Consider the following 20,844-nt stretch of genomic DNA (forward strand, 5'->3'; position numbering starts at 1 on the left):
ATAGAAACTGCCACTGGGCCCCCACCTGGATACAAAACTGCTGCAAGTATGTCTTCAAAATTTTGTATTTATAGGTGAACTACATGTAGTATACATAACATGTATTGTTAGTAATTTGAAACTATAAATGCTGTTTCAATGTTAAATCTATGTCATTAACTAAATGTGAATAAAACTTAGGATGGGTAACTTATATTTGTCCTGAAGTTTGAGTTTTGTGAAGTCATGTCTTCAAAATCTAGTACTTATAGGTGAACTACAGGTATATGTATATTACTTGTATTGTTAGTAATCTGAAACTCTAAACACTATTTAGATGTTTAATCAATGTCAATGACTAAATTGTGAAATAATCTTAGAATGGGTAACATATATTTATTCAAATTAATAGTATGGTCGGTTCACAAGTGATAAGACTTTGAACTTGGAACTCCATTAATTCTAAATTTTGGGTAGTCGTGTTACATGATTAATTAGATAAATTCAATATAACAATAACCATAATTTAAAAAACATCATATTCTTTGAACAAAATATCAAAATACGCCAAAAATTATCTGGTTAGTAAAAATTTGAAATGAAACCGCTGTTTCAATTCATAATATTTTTTTTTAACTACCGGTATCAATAATTAATTAAACTTCTTAATAAACATTTATTGGCCTAATTCTACTCATTTGACCTAAATTATAGGTCACTTCTTCACTAGGGTTATGGTATAATAACTTTTTTTTTTATTAGGTTAATGTTCAATTGAGCACAACGAAACCCTATTACTCTTCAGTTATGAAAAGAAATACCTAATATGTTAAGTGAACCAGAAAGTGATTTCAATTTTATATCTGAAATCTAGAGAGAAAATGTCTTAGAAGTGATACAGATATGGCTATATCAAATTAATTTCAGGGTTGAATAGAAAAGTGTATTTCATTCTTTAGTTCCTTTAATAGGGTTAACATTCTTTTTGTCAACTGTTTCATTTATGGGATGAAATGAACCCTTCTTTTAAAATGAAATGAAATGAATTGAATTGGGGTTTAACGGCCTACTGTTCTGCTCCAACTGGGCCCTTTTAAAATGAAATGAAATGGGGTATAACACCCTACTTTTCTGTACAAACTGGATTACTGAAGACAGACATACATGATCTGCGAGGGGAATCTACGCCTGATCTTTGTCAAATTCCAAATGACTGCCAAGGGTTCTTTTACATGTATGACAATGTCCCATCCACCGGAACGCCCCATTTTTTTTGAGTGTTCATGGGAAGGATCAGTAATTTTCAGAATCAGCATCAAAAGTGTCTGCTGTAGAGAATGATTGTTGACTGTCAACCAAAATACATTTAGCAAATAACACAAAAAATCTTGCATCATTTCTCTCTCACTGCAAAGGAATTTGCTTGTTTTTATATGTTGATATAGTCATATACATTCAGGACAAAAAGAAAATCTTAGTTCATCGGAATTCAAATTCACACTATGTGGTATTGTTATCTAATGTCAACTGAAACATCAAATTTTGAATGCCAAGGGATTTTTTATGTGCACGCCAATGTGTCTAGGGGACTTTGGTTTTTTGTCCCGTCCAAACGACTAGATTGTTGTCCTTGTCAAGTGATCTGTCCTGCACTACTGGCAAGGGGAAACCACGCCGGAAAATCCTGATGAACTTTCTCGGTCAACACTGGGATCAAACCCACGACCTCCAGCCAAGCGAGCCAGTGTCTTACTCACTTAGCCACCGTGGCTCCCAACTACTCTAAAATATCCATAATAAGATTGTCTCCAGACGTTCTCAACAACCATCCAACAATATGAACATTTTGATCAATGGGGAGACATTAAAGAATGAAAAAGGTGAACAGTGTTTATACAAACATTTGGATGAGCATAGAATTTTCTTCATCAGATGCCCTTAGACACCATAAAATGGTTGAATGGAATGAAGGAACAAATAAAGCCAGAGAAGAATGAATGAAGCCTGTCAATAATTGAGACAAGCTTTGATTTTGCATAAAATAAGTTTCATACCCTAAACAATGAAGATATGAAGGAAGAAATGACAAGATCAAACAGACGAATAAATCTTGATTGTCAGTCAACACAAACAGATATTGTAAAGATAAAACAGTGTTAAATATCTTGTCAATTGTATCTCTGACTTGTCTGCCAGCCAACGCCAACATATTCCTTAAATTCCTTAAAAATTGACAGAGATCTAAAGGATTGAGTATGTGCCCCTGTCTTTTATTATCACACTCTCTTTTCTTGAGTATCCCCCCCACTCACCATTTCCAAAATGTCTGAAACCAAATTCTAAAATTTGAAAATTAGTCATCCTTAAATTTTGTCCCATCCCAAAACTGAACTCTATAAAATTTCATTTATTCAAAACAATTAAACTAGAGACATGCCATGGCAAAACATCCTAAATACAAAGATGAATCATATTTAAAAGAATTTTCTTTAAACACAACAACATAATATAGAACGTCATTACTACTGAGTTATTTCAACCACAGACTTGCCATAGCTGCAATAAAATATTCTTAATACAAAGACACAGATAATATTTTATTCTAAATATAAAGATGCCATCATATTCTAATGAAATAGATGATGTATTAAGAAGATAACCATATAAATTTAAGGACAGGTACATAATATGATATAAACGTCAACAAATCTGTCATGTAATACTTTTAATCCTTCAACTTGATGCACAGACATGTAGAAACAAACTAATGCTAACAGTCTTAAATCAACCCACTCTAAAGAATTACACAATTTAACACAATCTTTAGATTTTAATTGTAAAAAAAAGCCATAATTGCTAGACATGTTCTCGCTGATAAGAAAATATATAGAGTCTAGGATGAGCTTCAATCACTTTAACCAACAGTAAGTACATGTTTGTAATATTTGAAAATCCAAGAAAAAAGACATCCTGCATTAAATCAAAACATTCTAAAGCATTACATAATTTCACACAATTTTTTTAGATTTTAACTGCCAAAAAACGCCACAGGTGCTAGAAATATAAATAGAGTGTTGGTCGAGCGTCAATCCCTTTAATCAACAGTGAGTAAATTTTTGTAATATTTGAAAATCCAAGAAAAAAGGCATCCTGTCACACCTGGCTGGGTCCCAGGTTAACTGATTGACTGACAATTTGGTCAGTTACATACCTGTGAATGAAAATCTTAAAACAGCATGGTCACTCACCTGTTGTTGGGGTCGTAGTTTGGGGCAAGACAGGTACTCCATATAAGAACAAGAGAAGGAGGAGAAAGAATGGGGATTCCATCACATGTTTTTAAACCCACTCCATACATAAATCCTATTACACACAGTAAAAGATAGGATATACAACACACAGGGCAATATCAAGAGATCCCACCCCTACATTCAAATTGTAGACCAGCTCACTGTGCTATGATAGGGGTGTCCAGGTTGTGTGATCAGTGAAGTTGACCAGGTGTTACTATAATTAGACTAGCTATGCCTCCCTGTGGTTTAAAGTGAACTGCAGACTGATGCGACATCGTGTATATCAATAGGTAATAATCCCTGGATTTCCAACAAAGCAATCTGATGTTTTCTATCCTACAAGTATTGTGTAGAAAAGGCAGGTAGTTTCTGTTGGTATGTGAATCATTAATTCCCTGGTCACGACAGTTAGACATCTTGTCTATAAGCACACAGGTAAAATACATGTAAAAGAAAATATATGTGTACCTTAATAGCAAGTTTCTATCACAACATATTGTCTGGTCTGACAGAAAAAAACTCAACAAATCTTCAGCCATATGAAATAGAACCCCTATTGGATCTTAAAGATGGAATAATAATTGTTTTGAGAAGGCATGGAACAAATAATGGATGATACATAAGGGAAGCGATATTCATAAGCATTTTGCTTTTTTTTTTGTATCCTTTAGACTATACAACTGTATAATTATATGTAATTATATTGAATAAAATATTGTTTAAACAATGCATCAGGGATATAGTCTGGATATGTGTGATATACAACTATGATAAATGTGATATACAACTATGATAAATGTGATATACAACTATGATAAATGTGATATAAAACTATAATGAAGTGTAATATAAAACTATATTAAATTGTCCTATAAAACTATATTAAAGTGGGATATAAAACTATATTAAAGTGGGATATAAACCTATAAAGAAGGTGTGATACAAAGCCATAATTAAAAGTGTCATATAAAACTATTATAACCAAACTGAATAAACACAGTGGTGTAATACACATGTAATATCTTTAATCAAATCCACAGTATTTAAAATACATGGAATATACATTTGATTAAGTATACAAAATCCTTGTATACACATGGAATAAACACATGTTTTATGGTATACAAAGTATAATAATACACAATAATAGTATACACCTATAATATACTTCACACAGATTAATGAATCAATTAAGAGGACAACATTGTTTATATGTTTTTCGTATGTGGGGAGGGGTGTGTATGAATAAAACTGAAATCTACAACTAATTACTTCCCAATAATCAAATGATCAATATTTTAAATACAGTTTTACTTGTTAAGTGTATTAAGCATGGGATCAATCAATTAACCAAGGCCCCTGTTTTTTTTAACCCTTTAAATATATAAAACCCCATAAACAGCTATTTCTTAACCCTTTAAATGATTGAACTGACAGAAGCGTAACTAATGTTATTGTTTGTAAATGAGTTACTGTTAACCTATTTTGGTTGGTAATCTAGATAATAAAGATTAATGTTAATGGCAACAATGGTCCCTAATCTATACATAATAGGGTTCTAAAACATCAAAGGTTTTGTCATCCGAAGGACCATGTATTACCTGGAGGGAAAAGACAACTTACATTAACTGATTGATTGGATCCATATATAAATCTTTTTAAAAATGGATTTATAGTATGCTTACTGTCTACTACTTACAGACAAGTTTATATTAAATTTCAATGATCACCATTTGCATATTTTGGACAATTTCTGTTTTTAACGGGTTAATCCACACTAAAAATGTACTCAAGTTGATTATCAAACATTTAATTGAGAAATCTCAACAACAGACAATCAGATTAAAAAGAGGCCCATCAGAAAATTTTAACATATCTCATTTGTTAATGGAAGGAAAAATAAATATATAAGCATAAGACTTTTTAAATTTTGGTCAACTACTAACACAATAATGATTCTCCTAATGTTCTCTCTAGATCAGGCAAGAATAAAAACATCATTTTTATGCTACTTCTAAAATATTTCTTTTTTTTATCAAGTGAATGGAATTAAACTGGCCCCAAGTTCACAACAAAAGGTTCTCAAGACTTCAGTTAAGAATTTACTCAAAATTGTTTTCCTTATTTTAACTAAAAAATAGCCCTTTATAAAACCTTTGTTGTTTTAATGTATCAAATACATCAATAAGAAACTATATACAAAGTTTTGTGTTGAAAGTTGAGTAAATTCTTAACTTAGGTCTGAGAATGCTTTGTGAACTCGGACCCTGAATTTGTAGTCACTTGACTACACCGAAAGTCAAGAGGACATGATGTCATTAGTCCAGTATATTTCAAACACAAAGCCATTTTAAAATATCTTTTTAATACCCCTGTAAATAGTTAACTGTCCTTTACAATCCCTTTAATTGTTTAAATTTACAACTGACCAATAGAGTTGGAGTCCCGCTGAGTTGGGTTTTGAAAGGGAATGAACAATTATAAGGTTTGTTTCACGACCTTAATGTTTACAGCTGCTTCCCGATCATCCCCAGCTGTGGATTGTTTTTTCATGGGGTGTCAACTTTCCCTCCAGGCCATAAAAATGACCAATTAGATACCACAAAGTGAACCCAAAAGAAAGACTGTGGACAAGGGTCACTGTTTAAAAGCAGCTTGATAAAAAGTATAAGCCTTTAAGGAACCTTTCTTTCAGATATATTCAAGATGTGTCTTAAACTGTTTTAAGATTAATTTTAGCTAATATTCATTTCATTCCGAGATATTTCCAACTTCTTGACCCTACTTATAAATATTTACTATTTAATTAAAGAAGCATTATGTAATAGCTAATTCTGTCTACGTCTAGTGCAGTCTTTAATTGGCTACAAATGTTACATAAATTATTAATTAGACAATATTCACATGTCAAGTCTATAATCAACTCTGTAGACTATTGGATGGCCATGATATTAAATGGATTAGAAACATGTCATTTAATAATTTAACGTTACAATCAATACTTAAGACTTTTCTTTATTTTCCTACCAGTGGTACTTGACAATCAAGACTATCCTGTCAAAACTTTGCACACTCACAACCTTGCTCAGAATAAAATTTGACTGAAATTTTCAATATACATGTATTTATTACCTATTTTTGAACTTTTATTATAGCCAGCTCTTTATCTAAATCTTACATAATATAAAAACTTTAAATGATACCTTTATTCATGGTATTTCAAATGATGATCAATCATTGAATTTTTTAATATTTAATTTTTGAAAAAATGAGCCACTTGATTTCAAAAGCTATATACGTCTTTATGAAAGCGGTTTCCGACGGCTAAATGCATTGATGTACGCAACAGATAAACCATGAACAGGTATAAACAGCGAACTGGTACAGGTAATTACTATCGATCATCTGTGTGGAGTTGATCAACTCCTAACCATGGCCACCACCCATGGCAAGAACAGTATATATACCCTCCAGGTTTACACACTTTAATCATCATCATCATAATAGTCTTATTATATATCAATAATAACAGATATATCTGTCTATACCTTTCAAACCATTGTACATTATTACATAGGCCTATTATCAATAATAACTCTCTCTTTATAATCTTTCTAACTATTGTATACTATTACAGGTCAACATTTCTGAATAAAATGATGATAAATAGTAAAAGTCAAAATAGAAGAATACGTCTGTATTTTTTAACAGGAAGATTTTATTAAAGTTCTCAGAAAAGAACCCTTGGCATTTGAAAATCAATGAAGAGCAGGCATTTGGATGAGTCGGAAAACAAAGGTCCCATTTATACCATTGGGAGAACATAAGATCATCGGACTGTTGGAAATCAAAACTAAGGTCTATTGTATATTTAGTCAAGTGATGTGTTTTCAATCCCTCCCACGGCTAAAGACGCCCACGCCCAAGAAAATTACTGAAAGAACAAATATGGATCCCTATCTCTTGCTTTCTCTCCCCCTCCCCCTCTTTCTGATTCATATCAGGTAGACATGAAGACTACAGTTTGACCTTTAGTATAAAACTGATGAAGGTTAGTTATGTTTACCTGCTTCATCATGTTGTTACATCACCTGTCATTAACCTCATCATTTACATAGGTAAATATTATATCTACCTGGATAATCAACCAGACAGGTATATATATATATTCTAGACACATCATTTATTAGCCAAGACTCCTTTAGAGAAAGTATTTATATGGTAAATAAATGTTTATCCTTATTAACTTACTAATATACTCATTAATCAGTAGACCTATACTGTCTTTCATTACCTGTATCGATAATAACTATCCTCATTTTAATTTTGTACACCTGGAGATATATTCCCAACCTTATATAAAGGGGCTTTTAGGGATTATCATAGTTTCTAAGAAGCACAGACCCAGATTTTTGCAAATCACTACCAGGCATTCTCCCCCCCACCCTTTTTCTCCACTGTTCTTACACAAATCCAAGAATGGAAAAACTTTTACGGGTTTCTTGCATATTTTTGTGGATGTCTTAAATATTCAGAATAACTAACGCTACATAAATACAAAATATCAAGCAATATATTTCTTGAAGTATGTGACGTTAGAGGAAATGGAAGCTTATTGACCCTACTTCGTTTGAAAAGCCTCTTAACTCAACCAAACATGTCTGATGCTTAAACAGATTGAGAAGGAAACCTGCTTTGGACAAATCATAGGATAGATTTGTATGAGGAAAACGACAATACCAGTAACCTGTTATTGTAGCTAATATTTTAAACGATAGATATTTTAAAAATACCAGTAACCTGTTATTGTAGCTAATATTTTAAACCATAGATATTTAAAATTCCTGTTTAACAGTACAGACTTAGGTTCAAATGAGAGGTGATTTATCCATTTTTATATTGTTTCAGGTTAAAAAGACTGTTGATCATTTTTAAATATATATTAATGTCCAATATCTCCACCGGCATCATCGTTTGATCCAGTAGCTACACAGATCTACCGTCATGTCCAGCCTCTGCTACTCTTTGAAGAGAGCATGTCCAGCCTCTGCTACTCCTTGAAGAGAGTGTGTCCAATCGCTGGTCTCTCCCCCCGCCCTCCCTTTCCTATTTTAAACAATAATAAGAAACTTACCTTCTACAACTAATTTTATTAACTGTGCTACTTCTCCTACAGTATTTATAAATGTACACATATACACTCCACCATCATCTCGCTGTAAATTCTGAATTTTAACTCTATTCATCTCAACAATCATACGTAAGGTATCTTTAATAACTCGGCCATCTTTCATCCATGTTAACGTTGGTTGTGGAGATCCTTTCCCTTCACAGAAGAGTTCTATACTATCACCACGACGCCGCTGTAATAATTTTGGTGAACTTGATGTGATTCTTGGAGGTGCTGAAAATAAAGAAATCAGTAATAAAGTCATGACAATCTCAACCTTGGTCTCTAATTTTGAAAATTTTAATTCATAAATTAATACTCTTCTGCAGTATGTATCTACTCTCTATATAGTATGTTGTAAGGGAAGGGGATGTGAGAGGGAACAAGGGGGGGGGGAGAGAGAAGGTGTATCTTTTTTAAAAAATTTTCAGCAATAATGCTTGTTGAAACAATTTGATTTTTGTTGAATGTGGCTCTAGTTGATGACATAGGTAAAGGGACATAACTCCATAAAGAGTACAGTACATCCTGACCTGTTGCATGTGGTATTTGCTATATATGTATTTGATTGCTTTCTTATTATAGATCTCCATGAAGACTTTTGAACAGTATGCCATTTTAATTTTATTGGTTGGGTAATCAGAAAGTATATAAATGAAATAATATGGTGTTTAACTTCCTACTTTTCTGTACCAACCAGGCTGTGAGAGAAATTTGGACAAGTACAGAAGAGTTTCTGACTACTCTTCACTGAATTCCAACTTTTTATGGATCTTTTACATGCACTCCTGGGAGTTACAGTGTTTCAGTGAGTAAGATGTTGGCTCGCTCATGGAGGTCCCGTGTTCAATCCCAGCATTGGCCGAGAATGTTCATCTGGACATTCTGGCATGGTGCATGACCGAGGTCCTGGCAAGGGACAACATATAGTTGATTGGATGGTACAGGAAACTGAGGCCCCGTGTACACATTGACATGGAATTAAATAGAAGAGTAGCTCGCAGAGCAGTTGTCTGGGCAAAATTTCCCTCATAGCACACTGTATGGCATAATTATGCCTGTTTTCATTAGCCCAGTCGAAGCAGAACAGTAGGACATTAACCCCCATTTCATTTCATTTCACATGCAAGCCAATGTGTACACAGGACCCTTTTAAAATGTTCATCCCATCCGAATGAATAGCCAGGCCCATTGTCCCAATAACTTAAGTGTGTATGTAACACCTGACATCACATAACCTAACGATTTTTTGTAGTTTGTTTGTACGATATCTGTCCTTTGATAGTTTAATCATTGAAAATTCTGAAGATGTTACAACATGCAGTCTGAAATCAATTGTCTCCGTTCATTCACACAGCATAATTAATCCAGTGACATTAGTAAAACTTCTGTTGAGAAAAAACTAAAGAAGTCATCAAAGACAAGTCACTGATTTAATTTTTTTGCACTCATTAACTTCTAGTTAAGCAGCTGCTTTTGTTTGTCCAAAGAATAATTTTGTTCAGGAAATGTCTTGTCATGACAAGCATAGATATTGGAATTTTGAAAGAGAAACAGATAGAAATAAAAGAAGGTATGTTGCATATATTTTGATCTATATATTAAAAGATTAAGCAACATGAGCACTGAATTAACTTGCCATGTTGGTGCAAAGCAAGAGCCAGATTTCCGTCTTACAATCAGAAAAAATGACTCAAAATCTTGACTATAAGGCAAATTTCACATAATTAAACTCAAATATATCATCAGCAGGTACTCTGTGAAATCCTCGACTGTTCTTTTATAAAATGCACCTTAAATGATTTATTTGTACTCTTCCCTGTTAAAAGTTAGCGAAAAAAAACAACCTACTCAATTGTAGGACGATTTCTAAGAAATAAGAATGTTCCTGGAATTTCAAATTTTAAGTGATTGGCATCAAGAGGACAAGGTTTTATGAGAGTGTTGAGCCACCGTCTGTTGTTTTTTTCAATCATCAATGTATATTACTCCCGTCTCAAGTAGATGAATTAATTAAATACACTATCGTAAGCTGTGAGGTTTTTTTTAGCGAGACGATGGTGAAGTTGTCAGTATTTTTGAGAACAGACGATATTAACATTGTGTTCAGATTCCTTTTTTTACTGAGAAAATCATGAAGTTGTCGATATTAAACAGAACTAATTGAATACACTATTCATAAGCTGTGTTCAGATCCTGTTTTTTTTTGTTTTTTTACTTAGACAATCGTGAAGTTGTCAGTATTTCTGAGAACAGACGGTATTGACATTGTGCTCCAATCCATTTAAAAAGAATTAAAGGAACCAAGAAATATATATCAATAAAATACACTGAGACGATTGTGAAGTTGTTGGTATTTCTGAGAACAGACGGTATTAACATTGTGCTCCGATCCATTTAAAAAGAATTAAAGGAACCAAGAAATATATATCAATAGAATACACTGAGACGATTGTGAAGTTGTTGGTATTTCTGAGAACAGACGGTATTAACAGAGATCTGGGTAACGATATCTTGTCTCTATTAGTTCGTAAATAAAAGGAATTAAAAGAAGCAGGAAATAATACAAAGAATCACACCTTATACTCTTATCTTAAATTCCTTTCATCGTCTTGCTTATCGTTTTGATTGAAAGTCGTGTCATGAATACCCTCCGTCCGATCTATCAGACACCACGAATATTAATTAACTTATAATGACCTTATTTGGCCTCAGATACAGAATTGAGGTTATTGTCTCGATTCCCTGCCAGGAAGGTTCTGAAAGAGGCTCGTTACCACAAAAGCTAACAGTTAATTAACGCAATAGATGCACGTCCTAACTTCAGCTTGAGACTTAAATTGACCAATCAGAGTCAATGTAGGTTATATCCGTCCATATATTGGCACAGGTGGCAGCACAGATAATAGTGTCTGCTCTTGTTCTATTTATAAATTCGTATGACGGCTAATTAGCGCTTGGACATTTCATAACCATCTATTGAGGAGTTTGGCAAGTTGATTGAATGTTCATGTAACAGACAAAGATCTTATTGAATATCATATCCCAGTCGATTTCCATCACGCTTTGACGACAATATAAGATGAAATGAAACCTGTACTTTACTCAGTTTATCTGTCTTCAGCCATACTTACGTCCGAATCAATTTAATCTTAAACCGTGTCTAATTATATCAATAGCTGTCCGATCCGGTGGAACAAGAAATAGATTATCACAGATGTCCGTCACTATTCTAAACTAATGTTATGGTCAACGTCTATGCCCCCGTCTTCATTAGCCTAGTCGGAGCAGAACAGAAGGACATTAAATCCCATTTCATTTCAATTCAAAGTCTATTCCTATTGCTCGTCTCTTTATTAATGCTGGACAACTAACTTAAGGTCTATGTCAAAAACTTTCCGAGGTGAATAACGATAATCGATGGGAATGGTGAAATGGAAGGGAATAGGGTTTAACGTCTGCACTGACCCAATGACTGAACCACCGTGTTCCCATGAGATGTTAGAACACCAACCCAGAGCCCATTGGCTGTAAGTTCCAAGGGATGCCAAAAATCTGCTTTTATTTTCAAGATACCAGGGTCATACTACCAAAACTCAATAATAATGATGGGATTTTCCTGTCAGATATACCATTATTTATATCATTAGTCCCAACATTTTATTATGAGGAAATACAGTTCTTTGCCCTATGAAACAAGAAATTAACTTAATAAGGGGGGAACCATAAAATGCTTCACACTTTTTCAAACTTGTCATCTGCCAATTTCTTCTTAACGTCCTACTGTTCTGCTCCAACTGGGTTAATGAAGATGGGCATACCCAATACAGTGTGCTAGGACTAGGAGGGAATTTTGTTCGACATCGGTGCTACAACCTAGTCTTAATCTCTGTGCTGCCGCGGCTGCCAACATAAAATGCAACACATTGTAAGTCATCTTTAAAAGTGGATGACAGTCACATGGCGTGTCACAAATGGTATTCCCCCCCCCCCCACACACACCAAAAAAACCCTTCTTCTAAAAAAGCCATTTCATCCCCCAAAAACACTTCTTCTAAAAGAGCCATTTTTTTCTCAATATAAAAATCCACAATGTATTTAATTCTACAAAGTCTGAGAAAACTGACAATCACTTCATTGAAGAAGTTTGGAAGCATCTCAAGATCTTGAGAAGTCTCAATGGGTAATATATTCCAAACTAATCTTGTCTATCAAACACAGTTGCAGGACCAGTATTGGCTAACAGGTCTTTACTCTTGGTTAAAAGTCTCATAGGAGAATGTTATCATTACATTTGTCACAATGAAATACAGTATACTGTTTGTGGTAAAAATTAATTGGAGGCAAAGACATTCCATGTGCCAGGGGATCTTTATTGTGCAGTGTTTACCATCCGATCTTAACATTTTCTGTCTGTACATGCTAACAGATAGGTTGCCAGGAAACGAAACATATACCACAGCATATGTTATATAGTCATCCAAGCAATCTGCAAATGTTCCATAGTCAATCTTTAGGTAAAATCATAAGAGTGTTCACAAGATTCTACAAAATAAAACAATGGCCATAATAGGCTTCTTTGCTTCACTATGTAGTATACAACAGAAATAAATTTTAAAGATCAGGTGGTAATTGTTATAGACTGTAGAATGTTCACAAGAAATTGGGGATGACATATAGAGGGATGGAGGTGTTAACAATATACAACCACATCTACAGGTGTGTGTATCAAATCCAGAGCAGTCCTATGAAACCCAGGTATTTCTACCTTCTAACGAGATGTTCGTATTGACAGGTGAACCTGCTTTTAACTACCAATTCTATAAAGGTCAGAGGTTGTATAAGCATGATTGTTAAAGAGCATGAAACATCTGTAGTACAGGTAAACAGGATGGTTAAAAAATTAGACAATACATCAATAAGTTCATCCATTGTATCAAGGCTTTATCTTTAAAGACAGTGATGCAGGACAGAGGACCTAACAAGGACAACTGTCTAGTCATTTGGATGGGATGGAAAACCGAGGTCCTGTGTACACATTGGCGAGCACATAAAGATCCCTTGACAGTTGGAATTCGATATAAGAGTAGGCTGTAGTGCTGCTGTCCGGGCTAAATTTCACTCATAACACACTGTATGGCATATGTCCGTCTTCATTAGCCCAGTTCCGGCAGAACAGTAGGACGCTCAACTCCATTTCATTTCATTTCATTTTACCTCTAAAGACTGTATCGATAATCCATTTTAAAATGACAATTACAGTTTACTTATTGCACAGGACCTATAAATTGGACAATACAACAATTCGCTCATCCATGTCTTAAGGCTTATTATTAAATGCTGTAGTTAAATTTTTAATTGATAATCCATTTTAAAACCCACTGAAAGGCTCCAAACAAAGTTATCTCTAGCAAAAAAGAAAACAGTTTTCATAGGCAGGTTGTAATCCCTTGTTTTTGGTCCACTTTCATTTGTTTTGGAGTGTGGGAGTATGGAAGGAAAAGGTGGCATCAGACTAGTCATTAAAAAAACAAACTAAACAGGTTCATAGAATTATGGAGGACTGATATATTTTTGGCATTCCTTGGAGATTTCATTTTTTTTTTTATGAGTGTGGGGGTGGCTGAACAGGTAGAGAGAGAGAGAGAAATGGGGTTTAACGTCCACTCGACACAAACTAGGTCATTCCGGGACTAACATATGGTTTAATTTTATTTCAATAATTCGCTTGCGCGTAGGGGTCTTTAGCTGTGGGAGGAAACCGGAGGACCCGGAGAAAACCCACGAGGTTAGACAGGCGACCCTACTCCTTGTCACGTACAACCGGGGATTCGAAACCACGCCAGTCGACTCAATGACAGACTTTATGATACAGCGCGCGCACGCTAACCATTCAGCCATCCAACCCCCCCTGAACAGGTAGATATGAAATATGAAATAGATTGTCATTCAAACGATGGATCTATATATTTAAACATTTCAGTGTACCACACAGGTTCTAAATAAATAACACTTGATCAAAACCCCTTCTATACTGGTACCAGATTACAGATAAATTATAAACACTTCTTAATGTAAACAAAAACAAGAGCCATCATGTTATTAATAATTCATCATCAGATCTGGTAGTTTGATAGGAACTATAACTCTGTTTGATTTACTTCAAAATAAAGTATTGCATCAGTCTGGTTCGTTATTTTATTTATACCACTAAAAAAATTCTAAAAATTAAATGTAAGTCACCTTAAATTTTTGGCTTAGAGAACTAAAATCCAAAGTTTATGAACTTTAAGTCATGTGACAGGGTGTTTTAGAAGCAGGTCTTTCATATCACACATTCAATTTCTGTGCATAAAAATACATTTATTTTGGTGACTGCAAATCAACCTAATTCATTCAAATTTAAAAATCAGGTAGAATTGGTGTATTATCAGATTAAAATTCAGTCTAGTCAGATACAGTTCCTCTCATGCCTGTCATTTTGTCCAGCATAGAAATGAAATGAAATGGGGTTTAACGTCCTACTGTTCTGCTCCTAACCTGGGCTAATGAAGACGGGCATACGCCATACAGTGTGCTATGAGGGAAATTTTGCCCGGGCAGCGGCACTATCGCCTACTCTTATATCGAATTCCAACTGCCAAGGGATCTTTTACGTGCATTCCAATGTATACACCGGACCTCAGTTTTTCGTATCATCCGAAGGACTAGACAGCTGTCCTTGTCAGGCCCTCCGTCCTGGATCACTGACAAGGGGGAACCACGCCGGAAAATCTGGATGAACTTTCTCGGCCAATGCAGGGATCGAACACCCGACCTCCAGGCTAGCGAGCCAGCGTCTAACCCACTTAGCCACGTGATCCCCGTCCAGCATAGAATTCTGTTTTTTATCGACAACCATAATAAATGCCATATCCAGCACAAAGTTCCAAATGCCAGGTGCTAGTCTACTGGTGTCTTTTAGTGTGTCTGGAACAAGACCAATCATAATTTCCCAGCCTGCAAGTACCAAACTCTCAAAGGTATTTTTTTTTACCATTGTAGGGGTCTCAAACCACACATTACAACCACACTAATGAACAATAGGAAGAGAAACCTTTTTAAATTTCCATTATAAAGAGCAGTCAAATGGCACAATTCCCAGTCTTTTAATACAAATTGAATATAGATTCTTCCAAGCACATTCATAAAAAGCAGCAGTTTTGCATGAAGCTATTCAACCTCTACAACTGGTGACAGAGAAACTGGATTCCATTATAAAAAAAGAAATGGGGTTTAACGTCCTACTGTTCTGCTCCAACTGGGCTAATGAAGACTAGCATACGCCATACAGTGTACTATGCGGGAAATTTTGCATGGACAGTGTCACTACTGCCTACTCTTATATCGAATTCCAACTGTCAAGGGATCTTTTACGTGCACACCATTGTGTAGCCTACATGGGACCTTGGTTTTTCATCCCATCCTAACTACTATATGTTGTCACTTGCCAGGTCATCGGACCTGTACCACTGACAAGGGAGAACCATGTCAGAAAATCATGACTAACTTTCTCAGCCAACACAGAGATCAAACACTGGACTTCCAGGTTAGATAGCTAAAGTCTTACTCACTGAGCCACCGTGACTCTCTTTTGTAATGAAGACAAAAGACAGACCTGACTGAAGACAAAAATCTGCATCTTTAATTCAAGCCTGTTGGTGTTCATCTTGGCAGGAAATCATTTGTTACGTGGGAGATAATAGATGTCAAATAAATGTGAAAATAAGAAAATTAAAGAGAAGGCTGTCTACAGTTACACTTGCAGACAGCATTAAATCTGGTTGAAATTAACTTAAATTAATTCAAAGATCAAAATTTTAAAATTACTTATAAATGACATAACTATCTTAAGATTTTTCCCAGTGACAGAGAGAGAGAGAGGGAGGGAGGACTTAATTGCCTTGAAACAGTATCAGATAATTATGGGACTAATGTGATTTTTGTATATATTATATATGCTTGCACCAGTAAGTTTGTTTAATTCAGGGATTTAAAATTATAGAAAACCCCCAAGGATATGTGGGCAAGCCTTAAAATCATTTAGTGATTATGTAATCAGAGAATGACATTTAACTGCTCCCTTGGTCAAATTCTCCTGAGGGTATTACTCTGAACTTTATCTCTCTTTCAATTTTTTTGTTGATTTAATAATAAATAAATTACAGAATATCCAATAATGTTATTTCAACTTGTTTATTCACCCATTATACAGCAATTCTCATAAATAGCCAGCAAATTACTATTAAAGCCGATATCTCCCTATCTCCTCTTATTTATGCTTTATCAATTTTTCCCAAATTATCGTCAAAAAAAAGCGCTATTAATTCCTCAATGAAATTAGCTGTAAATCAGCAGAGTGTGTAATAATTTCACCTCAATCACGCCATCTTATTGCTGGAGCATGATTTAAGAGCAATAACACCGCTCTGTGTTTTAATAAAACATTCTAAGTGGGGGAATCTGAGCGACACTGATCATGTAATTTCTACTAAATACTAATATTCTCATTGTTAATATCATTACACAAAGAAATGATGGTTTTATCGACTCAAACAAAGTGGCTTTGTTCTATAGAAAAACACTGATTTTCTTCCATTATAAATACGATCGTATTTCTCCTAAGAAGCCATTATATTTGTTTTAATAAATATAGATGTCAATGGGTGATCGATCCATAACTGATGTAAAATGGTCGATCTATAACTGATGTAAACGGCGTCAAACATTTCAATTTTTGATTAAAACTATTCTCTATTCATATCTTTATCTTTTTGAAATGAAATGAGGTTTCACATGCTTCTGTCTGCGCCAACCAAAATATTGAAGATGGACATAGCCATGCAGTGTACTATGAGGGAATTTTTGCTCAGACAGAGGCGTTTGTTGAATTTCCACACAAACAAGTACATATGTAAACCTCAAGTTTTTTGTTCCATCCAAACAACCAGACACTTTGTTTCTTGCTAGGTCCAATGCCCTGAACAATTGACAATGGGAAACCTGGCTCAAATATCCCAGGGAACTTTCTTGACCAACACATGGATCGTACCCTGGGTTCCTGGTTGGTGAGCCAATGTGATACTCATTGAAATGAAATGAAAATGGGGGTTAATGTTCTACATGTCGGACTGGGCTACTATGAGGGAAATTCTGTCAGGACACTAGCACTACAGCTTATTCTTATACTGAATTCCTACTGCCATGCCTTATTTTACATGCACCCAATGTGTACACATGTACCTCGGCTATTTGTCCCATCTGAACAACTACATTGTCCCTTGCCAGGCCCTACGTTCAGTACCACTGACAAGGGGAAATCCCGTTGGATAATCATTATGAACTTTCTCGGTCAACACAGGGATCGAACACAGAACATCCTGGTCAGCGTCTTACTCATTGAGCTACACTTCATCAATATACAGTATAATCTATTACTAGCATTAGTTACAGTTATGTAATTCTTTAATGAAACCAAAATGTCAAAAAGAAACCAGAGTGACATTTGAACACAATTGATTATTTGTAGCTAGCAATTATTTCACAAATTTTAAAGGACTGTTTTTAGGGTGAAATATTTCTGAACTCCTAATGAAACCTTTTAAGTGCATACATGGCACATCTGTGCCGATCATTATAACAAGTTTGGTGTGATAATTTTCAAATACCAGCAAATGGTCACACTTTCAGTTAGATAATACTGACAGCATGACAATGAATCATCTAATTGGTTTTAAATTGAGCTCAGTGTCTAATGTAGTTCTTCGAGTTCACCAACACCTTCTCTGCTCTCTACGTTTTTTTAATGGTCAATGCATTCACTAAGACACTATTTAACGAGAGTATGGCACAGGTTGTTTGGCTAATGAATGGATGTCTTCATATCATTCATAGCTTCATCAAGTAATGAAGCAGAAAACATTTCTATAAAGAACACTGACTACACCATTTCAGTCAAATTGATCCACTATGAGCCGAGAAAGAAGCCGGTGAAATTTTTGCATAGTCTCGGTTATCATTACTAAAATCATTAATATAAACAGCATAGTCTCGATTATCCCCTTTTTCTGATTTAATTATCTTTGGCTGTTAGCGGCATATAGGAATCTAATCCAGCCTACATCGAAGGCTAGCCTTGACATCGAGAGTTTATTATGGTCTGGATAAGTTAATTAATGTCTAATTGATAATTTAGATAACATTTCAGGCCTAAAGAAAGACTTGTAATAAGCAGATTTTGCTCTTGCATAATGCATGTTTAAGAAGTTGTTACTGTAACCATCTGATCATAGATGCCCCATGATATTAACAGGGTGTACAAAATCACTGCCTGTATAATCTGATATTTAGTACACCGTATATTACATTGGTTAATAAGAATGAATGAAATGGGGTATAATGTCTTATTTTTCTGCACAAACGAGGATACATTGTGCTGTAAGGGAAATACTGCCCGGACACTGGTTACCTATTGTCTTTAAGTGCTGACATGGGTATACTTTCGCTTATAATTCAAATCTGGATTCATTGGTCTGAGGAATGATTTTATTAAAAAAAAAAATTATTTTGTCCATGGAGAATTCTAATGTTAATGATGTGTAAACCCTATTTTTTACTGATATCAGTCAAATCATGTTTTCTTTTAAATTATTCATGTTCTGGTTTGATTTTTCTTTTCATGAGAAAAAAGATTAAATAGAAAATTGGTTGGCTTTTGAAATAGCTATAGTTACAAATTGTAAATTTCAAGGATATTATGCACAATATCAGATAAAATATTTATGAAGTTAAACAATGTATTATCAGTAGAAATACGAACTATAAAAGTAATACAAGGGTCTTGTTTCAGTAATGTTTGCCAGTCTTCACAGACTGGCAGTGAAATTAACCGAGTAGAGAACTTACTTGCCCGTCAATTGAAATGCCATAAAATTAGAATTTCATAGTTTTAATGCAACCTCACAACAATACAATTAAAATTCAAACATGGTTTTGAAAGGGATAAAGCTAAATATGGACATATGATTCTTTGGAAAAAAATATCTTTCTAATCCAAAGTAACCAACACAATTTCAAATTTGGACCGAAAGGTCAAATTTTGAAGGGTTAAAGTCCTGTTATAATATAGTATATAAAGTCCTGTTATAATATAGTATATATATGTAAAAAAAACAAAAAAACCCTAAAAGCCCTGTTGTAATATATACAATATTAGATAACAGTTTAAATTTTGAAGTGATAGCCCTGTTATTATACAGTTTGAATTTCCACTTGGGCCTTATTCATGAGAACTTACACTAGAATATTTTAAGAATTCTGCCGTTTCATTGGCTAAGAGCTAAAATTTGTACCAAGATTTTTAACTCTCAACCAATGAAGCACTTTAGTTTAAGTTTTCATCAAATAGGCCCTGATCTTTTCCCAAACATTATATAGTATCTTGCTAATAGATCTAGAGGACAGTTTAAATTTTTACCAGATCTTTCCCCAAACATTATATGGTATCTTGCTAATAGATCTAGATAACGTTACATACTATTAGCCACATCTGATACTTCACACACCAAAACACCTTGATAATAATCTATATATTGATGATCCAAACCCAATTAATTCACACATTCTACAGTGCTACAAATACTCAATGATGCAGATATATTCAATTTGATGTTCCTTTGATTTCAGCACTATCAATGATTCATTTTAAAGAGATAAAAGACTGACAACTGTAGACTACTTAATTAAAGATTCATCAATTTAATCAACCCACAACAGAAGTTATAAATATACATGTACGGTATATATATATATATATATACAAACATTACAGATCATTTTAATGTGAAATTGAGCCCACACCACATTTTATAAGTGCACATAGAGAGGAAACAAGCAGGTATATCATGGCTATCTATTATTCAGATACAATCTAACTGATATCTATATGACTGCACAATCTGTCACAACAATAAAATGATCAAATTTTATTTGATAAAGTGATATTAAAATTTTATGTAGCTATAAGTGAATCAAATTGAACTGAACAACAGCTTTGCCAGGCAACAGAAAATAAAACAATCAACAGTTTGCAAGGTCCATGAAATGGTTTAAGCCAGGTAACTCCCAAAATCTTTGTGTTTAGAATATTTCAGTGAGAGGGGAACTAACTCTAATCTATACTCAGCTTTGAATTTCAATATAAGGTTCTTCTTTATGACTAGAAAAGCAATCAGGCGGTTGGATGGATGAGTGGTTAGCGCGTGTGCGCTGCACCATAAGGTCCGCCATTGAGTCAACTGGCATGGTTTCAATTCCCTGGTTCTAAATGACGAGTAGGGTCACTTGTCCAACCTCATGGGTTTT

At 34.4% G+C, this 20,844-nt stretch overlaps 1 protein-coding gene across 4 annotated transcripts in view; it reads right to left on the minus strand.

Moving 5' to 3' along the window:
- Positions 1-20,844, minus strand: part of LOC126830741 (protein turtle homolog B) — a 194,079-nt gene that overhangs the window by 36,608 nt on the left and 136,627 nt on the right. For 3 of the 4 annotated variants that reach the window (XM_050561134.2, XM_050561133.2, XM_050561136.2), the window contains exon 3: positions 8,407-8,676. In XM_050561134.2, the coding sequence (XP_050417091.2) occupies positions 8,407-8,676 (270 nt within the window). Of the gene's footprint in view, positions 1-3,227; positions 3,418-8,406; positions 8,677-20,844 lie in introns of those variants that run through there. The other variant, XM_050561135.2, reaches the window with a different exon arrangement.

This window comes from Patella vulgata, chromosome 8, assembly GCF_932274485.2.
Source record: "Patella vulgata chromosome 8, xgPatVulg1.2, whole genome shotgun sequence".
NCBI lineage: Eukaryota > Metazoa > Mollusca > Gastropoda > Patellidae > Patella > Patella vulgata.